The sequence below is a fragment of the Chlorocebus sabaeus genome, chromosome 16, assembly GCF_047675955.1.
Source record: "Chlorocebus sabaeus isolate Y175 chromosome 16, mChlSab1.0.hap1, whole genome shotgun sequence".
NCBI lineage: Eukaryota > Metazoa > Chordata > Mammalia > Primates > Cercopithecidae > Chlorocebus > Chlorocebus sabaeus.
The window spans coordinates 73,968,233-73,976,574 of NC_132919.1; the positions used below are offsets into that span (position 1 = coordinate 73,968,233).

Below are 8,342 nucleotides of genomic sequence, written 5' to 3' on the forward strand. Positions count from 1 at the left end.
CTTTTTACACACCTGAACCTGTGGGGGCCTTGTCCATTTGACCATGTGGCCCAGGCCAAAAGCCAGTGTTGGCCTCATGCATGGTCTGCAGGAGAGTCAGTTGTGTGCTCTGTTGAAGCCCCACAGAGGAGGTGTTGCCAATGCTGCGGTTCGTGCAGAAGCGGGGAAACTCAACGGTGTATGAGTGGAGGACGGGGACAGAGCCCTCTGTGGTGGAGCGACCCCACCTCGAGGAACTTCCTGAGCAGATAGCAGAGGACGCGGTAAGATGGGCCTTGTGATGAGCTGTGGGAGTGTAGTGGGAGCTGCTTGTCCCCTCCCCACCCCCAACAGCCCAACCCAAGACCCAGAGGGAAGAAAGGGGATTTGTATGAGAATGACTGTAGGTAGAAGGGCCCAGGAGAACCTACTCCTTTATTTTTCTGAGTATAGGTGAGTGAGTGCCACAGAGGTTTTGCAAGATGGTTCACTTTGAACTGGGAGCCTCCATCATGTGAGCTCTCTGAAGATGGGCTTTCTTTGGGGGAGCTTAGAGGCCACTGCATTTGAACAGTGTGCTCTCTACAGAAGCAGCTGAGGCCTTTGGGAAGGCAGCCCCACCCTCCTTTTTTAATTAATTTATTTTGGAGACTGGGCCTTGCTCTGTTGCCCAGGCTGGAGTCCTGTGGCATGATCTCAGCTGACTGCAACCTCTGCGTCTCAGCCTCAAGCGATCCTCCCAAGTCAGCCTCCCAAGAAGCTGGGATTACAGTCATGTACCACCACTCCTAGCTAATTTTTTATTAACATCTTTGTAGGGATAGGGTTTTGCCATATTGCCCAGGCTGGTCTGAAACTCCTGGGCTCAAACAATCCGCTCTCCTCGGCCTGCCAAAGTGCTGGGGTTATAGGCATGAACCACCACGCCTGGCCCTTTTTAAATCCATCTTCCATGAGCTAACACTCTCTTTCCCTTTCCAGATTGACTGGGGCGACTTTGGGGTAGAGGCAGTGTCTGAGGGGACTGACTCTGGCATCTCTGCCGAGGCTGCTGGAATTGACTGGGGCGTCTTCCTGGAATCAGATTCAAAGGTGAGGAGGCCTTCTCAGTCTGTCTCTCTCTGATTACTACTCTAACCATCAGAAAAGTGTCATTTGTGTCTGTAAAGGCATCACTTGAAGTTCATAGCTCTAAGACCAGGTATAGTCCAAGGGAGGCAGAGTTTCACACCTTACATGTCAGGGTTTTGTTTTGTTTTTTGAGGCAGTCTCATTCTGCCCCTCAGGCTGGAGTGCAGTGGCGCAATCTCGGCTCACTGCAACTTCCGCCTCCCAGGTTCGAGTGATTCTCCTGCCTTAGCCTCCCAAGTAGCTAGGATTATAGGCGCCCACCATCACACCCTGCTAATTTTTGTATTTTGTTTGTTTGTTTTTTGAGACAGTGTCTCACTCTGTCACCTAGGCTGGAGTGCAGTGGTGCGATCTCGGCTCACTATAAGCTCTGCCTCCCAGGTTCACGCCATTCTCCTGCCTCAGCCTCCTGAGTAGCTGGGACTACAGGCGCCCGCCACCACACCCTGCTAATTTTTTTGTATTTTTAGTAGTGACGGGGTTTCACCATGTTGGCCACGATGGTCTCGATCTCCTGACCTCATGATCCACCCACCTCAGCCTCCCAAAGTGCTAGGATTATAGGCGTGAGCCACCGCGCCCGGCTAATTTTTGTATTTTTGATAGAGTCGGGGTTTCGCCATGTTGGCCATGCTGGTAACTCCTGACCTCAGGTGATCCACCTGCCTTGGCCTCCCGAGGTGCTGGGATTACAGGCATGAGCCACCGCACCCAGCCCATGTCAGAGTTAAATTTTGGTGTCCTTTTTCCTGCCTGGTGTCTGGTGCAGGATGTAGGAGTATAGGCAGGTGGGAACACTACAGAGCAGGGATGATGGGCCCTACTGCCATCTTTGCCACCTAACTCAGGGCTGCAAGTCCTTAATAGAGTTGGAGCATGCAGCCATTGACCTCATGAAGGGCTTTGGTTTATTCTGGCTCCTTGGCTCAAGAAAATTCTCCCACCATTGCTGTGGTTCTTTGCTCTCCTTCCAGGACCCTGGAGGTGATGGGATAGACTGGGGTGACGATGCTGTTGCTTTGCAGATCACAGTGCTGGAAGCAGGAACCCAGGGTAAGTGCAGTATCCCCTGCAGCCCTGGCAAAAGTGGGGTGCTCAAGGGCCCCCAGGTGTCTAGAAACAGAAAAAAAATGCAGCACTAAGATGAAGCTTCTCGCACGTTTAACTGTTTCTCAAAACCTTGATGAGGATGTGAGTTGAGGGGGACCAAGAGAGGTTCTTTCTTTTTTTTTTTGAGACAGAGTTTCACTCTTGTTGCCCAGGCTGGAGTGCAATGGCATATCAGCTCACCACAACCTCCACCTCCTGGGTTCAAGCAATTCTCCTGCCTCAGCCTCTGAAGTAGCTGGGATTACAGGCATACACCACCATACCCGGCTAATTTTATATTTTTTTAGTAGAGACAGGGTTTCTCCATGTTGGTCAGGCTGGTCTCAAACTCCTGACCTCAGGTGATCCTCCCGCCTTGGCCTCCCAAATGCTGGTATTACAGGTGTGAGCCACTGCGCCTGGCCCAAGAGAGGTTCTTAAAAGTTGAGAGCTTAGAAACTCTCAATCTTTTAGAGACCAAATGTGGGCCAGCTGTTATGGTAGGAGGGTGCTAGGGGGGTCGGGGGCACTGGAGTGTGACGTGACCCCCGCCCCAGCAGCCGAGAAAATGTAGTGGTGTCTGAGCCACTAGAGGGCGGTGCAGGATGAAACTTTACTTCCTACCGTCCACCAGAACAGAGAGCCGGCCTTTCTACCCCTCTGAACCCAGCTCTAGTCCTTCTCTCAGGCTGGGGGTTGAAAAGTGGTACCTGATTAGAGCTGAGACACCTGGGACAAGGTACCCTTCTCCCTTGGATTGGAACAGGAAGTGGCTTTAGCGCAGTGAGTCTGTCCGTATTGATCCTCCAGGGCTTCTCAAACTTGAGGGTCTTTTCCTTCTCCAGTCCTCTGATCCTTTATCACTTCTCTGTCTCTCTTCCTGGCAGCTCCAGAAGGTGTTGCCAGGGGCCCAGATGCTCTGACACTTCTTGAGTACACTGAGACCCGGAATCAGTTCCTTGATGAGCTCATGGAGGTACTGTCATCTCTGGGAGATGCAGGGGGAGGCATGGCACCAGCACAGGTGGTCTCACTCCGGATGCCTGACCTGACCCTCCTGTTTGTGTGAAGGGTGTGAGTGCTTCCTGTGTCCTGCAGCAGGAACCTCACATATTAGATGCCTCCCGTTCATCCAGTTACTTCTCAGGTACCTCCTAGGCACCTGGCACCAGAACTTAGGTGGTGAATAAGACAGTTAAAGTCCTTGACCTCATGGAGCTTATATTCTAATGGGGAATGCAGACTGGAAGAAGATAAATAAAATTTGCAGGATGCTAGATGGTACTAAGTGCCACAGAGAAAAAGAAAGCAGGGAAGGATGACGAGATGTTGGGAAGGGCTATAGTTTTGTATCTGGTGGTCAGGGAAGGCCTCATTGAGAAGGTGACCTGTAATCAAGACTGCAGGCGGTGCAGAGAGAACCATGCAGATGTCTGGCAGAAGGGCTTCCCAGGCAGAGAGAGCAACTGCAGAGGTCTCAAGGTGGGAGCAGGGCTTGCACAGTTGACCAGCAACATGGAGGCTAGTGTGGTTGAGGAGGGAGAGCTGGTGGGTAGTAGAAGAGCTCAGAAAAACAGCATCTGAACTTTGGTTTGCCTCTTAGTGAACTGGGAAGCTGTTGGAGGTTTCAGGCAGGTTAGGAACATGATCTCATTTGCATTTAAGCACGATCCCTGTGGCTGAGGTGTTGAGCAGCCCAGCGTAAGGAGCCAGCGTTCTTGGACCTTTGTTGTAGGGCTGGGAGGATGGGGTCCTGTCTTTGTTAATCTCTGTATCTGCTCCCTTCCCAGTAGCCTGCTGGTTCAGAGAGCCTCCTGAAAGTTCTGTCCTCACCCAGTTCCCTCCTCTTTCTGCCCAGAGGCTCCTCCCGGCTTCCAGGGAAGAGGACAAAAGATATCTGTCAAGTTTTAATGGCAGAATAGGATTGATAAGATAATGTGACTGGCTCTTGTATTCTTTTCAGCCTTGCCTTAATCCGGTGCTTCTCAAACATGTATTTCTGTTCCCTGAATCTCATTCCTCCCATGGAGACAAAATAAATACCTTCCCTGGGCGGAGAGAACCCTTTGAGTCTCTGTATTCTCAGTTATCTGATCCCAGGCTGGGAGAAAGGACAGAGGTCCGGGGTTAGGCTGAGAAAGGAGTGGGGGACTGAAGGGTGACAGTAGTCTCTCCGAGTGCTTACAGTGTTCAGAGGAAATAACCCCACCTTACCCAGAGTCTAGCCCTCATGTCTCATTTTTGCATTTCGAGTAGTCTAAGAGCTTAGATTCTGAGTTCTTTTCTCAGTTTGAACCAATTTATCTTTTTTCTTTCTTCCTTTTTTTTAAAAAAGAGTTTCTCTGTCGCCCAGTCGAGTGCAGTGGAGCAATCATAGCTCGCTATAACCTCGAACTCCTGGGCTCAAGTGATCCTCCTGCCTCAGCCTCCTGAGTAGCTGGGATTACAGGCATGCATTACCATGTTTGGCTAATTTTTAAAATTTCTGTAGAGACAGGGTCTCACTATTTCCCAGGCTGGTCTTGAAATTCTGGCCTCACGTGATCCTCCCGCCTCGGCCTTCCACAGTGCTAGAATAGCAAGTGTGAGCCATCATGTACAGCCTGAACCAATTTTTCTTCTGTCCTCAGCTTGAGATCTTCTTAGCCCAGAGAGCAGTGGAGTTGAGTGAGGAGGCAGACGTCCTGTCTGTGAGCCAGTTCCAGCTGGCTCCGGCCATCCTGCAGGGCCAGACCAAAGAGAAGATGGTTACCATGGTGTCAGTGCTGGATAATCTGATAGGCAAGCTCACCAATCTTCAGCTGCAACACCTGTTTATGATCCTGGCCTCACCAAGGTCTGGCTTCCCCTTGATGCAAGGCTCTGCCATCTTGAGCAACTCTGCCTCCTTGTATTCCTCCTCTTGTTCCACGACCCCTTAGACCCCGTCCCTGCCTCCTGGCCGTTGCCATCCACTGGGGATAGGGGTTCTCTTTGGGGCAAGAGGGGGTGGTTTGATATATACGGAAGAATCTGCTTGCTTCCTGAGTAGGACAGGGGAACTGGGAGTGGGTTTTCCTTAAAAGGAAGGAAAGGGTTTAAGGATATGAGGGTAAGCGGCCAATTGGGGGTTTGGTTTCCGAGCCTCTCACCTCCCCAGCAGCTGAATGGGAATGCTCAGGGTGCACAGCTACCCCAGCACTCACCTGAGTGCCCTGCACAGGTATGTGGACCGAGTGACTGAATTTCTCCAGCAAAAGCTGAAGCAGTCCCAGCTGCTGGCTTTGAAGAAAGAGCTGATGGTGCAGAAGCAGCAGGAGGCACTTGGGGAGCAGGCGGCTCTGGAGCCTAAGCTGGACCTGCTGCTGGAGAAGAGCAAGGAGCTGCAGAAGCTGGTGAGATGGGAAAGGGAGGCCTGCCGGTGGGAGGACTCCCAATCTGTGCAGAGCGAGGCCCTGAACACCCCTGCTTCCGCCCACTTGGTATCACTATTTCAGATTGAAGCTGACATCTCCAAGAGGTACAGCGGGCGCCCTGTGAACCTAATGGGAACCTCTCTGTGACACCTTCTTTGTTCTTGCCTGCCCATCTTCTCAGCCTTTGGGCTGAAGATGATAGCCAGGGCTGATGTTTTGAGGCCCTTCAAGGCAAACGATCAGGCCCACTGGAAGATGGAAAGCCACAGGAAGGAAGCGGTACCTGATGGTGATCTTGGCATTCTTCATGTTCTCTACAAGAAGCTGTGGTGATTGGCCCTGTGGCCTGTCAGGCAAAAACCACAGCTTCTCCTTCTAGTTAGTATAGCAGACTTAATAAAAGAGGAAAAAAAACTCTTGCTTCAGTACTGACAGTTCCTTATGCTGCTTCTCTGAGCCTGCAGTTGAGGCTCCACACCCGTTTTTGTGGGGTTCTTGATCCTGTGGGCTTCCCGGGCCATCAGCTGTCACTGTGGATCCCCAAGTTGAGGACTTTTCCTGTTTGCTTCTGGTGATAAGGAGGACCCCAGACCTACAAATGGTTCAGCAGGGGGCTCTGGGATGGCTGTGTGTGGGCCCCTTTCCATGACCAGGCCCAGGCTCCCCAACTCAGGCCAGAAGCCCAGGGGGAGCAGTCAAGCAGAAGCCTTGTTGGAGCCGGCAAAGCTGTATTTTCTTTTTAATCACAGCTTACCTCCAGGCAGAGGGAAAATGCGGTATGGGGAGGAAGGGTCCGATAAACAAGGTGGAGACAGGAGCTGTCACCTTCCCTGGCTGCCTGTCCACTTCCTGCCCATAACTGCCCGCTCTGTGATCGGATAGAGCCCACCCCAGAGTAGCAGCCCTCTCCCAAGCCACCTACCCATCCCCATTTCCCAGGAAGGGTAGGGGTTGGGGGTGGCCGGCAATTCGATTTTAATTTCATAGCAGAGCAGTTGATTCATGGCTCTTTGTCGCTGGCGTTGACTCCCGTAATGACTTTCCATCAAAATGAAAAGTGGAGTGACACCACTCATTATTCCTGCTGCTTGTTATCTCAGTTCTGGGGAGGGCCGCCCCCTCCCTGCTGCCTTTCAGCCGCCCTGGACAGTGAGTGATGGCCCCTATTAATCACCGACCCCGCGGACTCCGGCGGACACACGCTATCCAAAGGAGAGAGAGATAAGGCAGCATGAACTGCTCGAAGCCGTTCCTATCAATTAATGTCAACCCACCACTTCCCCCCAATCTTTGCCTGGTCACCTCCTTTTGGGGGATCGGGGCCGAAATGAGAAGTCCAGGAATTGAAAAAGGAAAAATACTGGTGTTGAACGTGGAGGTAAGACTCCGCAGACTAGCAGGGTCTAGAAGAGATGAGTGGACTGCACTCTGGCCTCAGAGCTCAGGAGGGAGGCTCTTGGCCTAGGGAACTGCCTGCTGCTCTTGGTCCCTCTCCCTCTGGGAGAATGCCTGCTAGCTCCTGCCCCACCTGTTCCGCGCTGGCTCTGTTGGCCATCTGGCCGGCCTCTTGCAGTAGCAGTCAGTTCACTGAGGCATGCTACCCTTGCCCACTCTAATGTCCCTTGCCCAGTCACCAGCTGTTATGCAGACTCCCTTGCTTACAGCAGTGGAGCTTTAGGGAGAAGCCCTGTGGAGCAGGTGACCGTGGCAGACCGGGTTCAGGCCTCCAAAGCTTCTGCCCCTGCCCTTGCAGATGAGCACCTGACCTGCTTTCCCAGCCCCGCCTAAGGTTGGCAAGAGGAAGTAGTACTCACCGAGGTTTGGCTATTTTCCCAGGAAGGGAAGTGGGTTTAGAGTTTTCTCAGCCGATTTTGGCCCCCTTGGTAAGCAGTGTGGTTAGATGACTGTTCTGGATCAGAGATACTAGGTGACTGCTTAAAAGGTGACATCAAGGCCCACCCTGATCCTTAGGCTAAGGCAAGTGGTTTCATAAAAGCCTTTAACCCGATAACATTGGGTTTGTTCTCCAGAACCTTCAGCCTCCCTTTCCTTTGCCCCTGCCTGCTTCCTAGGCCCAGCCCTCTTGGCCATGCCGAAGACACCGAAGGGGCCCACCTGGCTGGTTCTCCCTGGGCAAGAGCAGCTCTGTGTCTTTCAGGTCTGCCTCCGACTTCCCTGAGCTTCACTGGTTGTATTTGGGTTCCTGCTTGTGAATCTCAGAATGCCCTCAGAAGTCGTTGTAGGGACAGAATGAGTTAAGATATGCAGAGCTCTTAGAATGCTGCCTGGTGCGGAGGAGGCTCTTGCTGGACACGTGTGAGCTCTTATTTTTGGTTTGGGAAACCATGATGAGGACTCTCCATCCCAGAGGTGAGGGGCTTTAGGGGAGCTTAAGACCAAGTTTCAAGCAGTCAGGTTTTCAGCGTTGCTAAAAACAATTCAGGGAAAGAGGGAAGCGGTGCACCAAGATTACACCCTCAGAATCCTTAGTTTGGTGTGAATTATACGGCCAAGAGCACACTATACTTTTGTGTTGACTTTTATCCCACCTCTTTCCAGAGAGGATTTAAGGCAACGCCTCTCACTACTTGGCTAAGACACCTCACCCAGCTTCAGATAAGGAAGCAGCGAGTCACCTTTCTAAAATTCTCTGCTTGCTAAATCCAGCCACAGCTCAGCCCCACTCACTGCCTCTCTGCCCAAACACTGCCTCTCTTCCTGCATCAGCCCTACCGTGTCCTCTCCGGT

General features: G+C 52.1%; 1 protein-coding gene across 5 annotated transcripts in view; it reads left to right on the forward strand.

The window, feature by feature from the left end:
• CDK5RAP3 (CDK5 regulatory subunit associated protein 3) overlaps positions 1 to 5,984 on the forward strand; it is a 174,434-nt gene extending 168,450 nt beyond the window's left edge. For 4 of the 5 annotated variants that reach the window (XM_008012975.3, XM_008012978.3, XM_008012976.3 and 1 more), the window contains 7 exons: positions 119 to 263; positions 961 to 1,071; positions 2,085 to 2,163; positions 3,087 to 3,175; positions 4,830 to 5,035; positions 5,402 to 5,573; positions 5,676 to 5,984. In XM_008012975.3, coding sequence (XP_008011166.3) covers positions 119 to 263; positions 961 to 1,071; positions 2,085 to 2,163; positions 3,087 to 3,175; positions 4,830 to 5,035; positions 5,402 to 5,573; positions 5,676 to 5,741 — 868 coding nt within the window. In that variant the 3' untranslated portion in view covers positions 5,742 to 5,984. The remainder of the gene's footprint in view (positions 1 to 118; positions 264 to 960; positions 1,072 to 2,084; positions 2,164 to 3,086; positions 3,176 to 4,829; positions 5,036 to 5,401; positions 5,574 to 5,675) is intronic. The other variant, XM_037993240.2, reaches the window with a different exon arrangement.
• Positions 5,985 to 8,342: the final 2,358 nt, after the last annotated feature.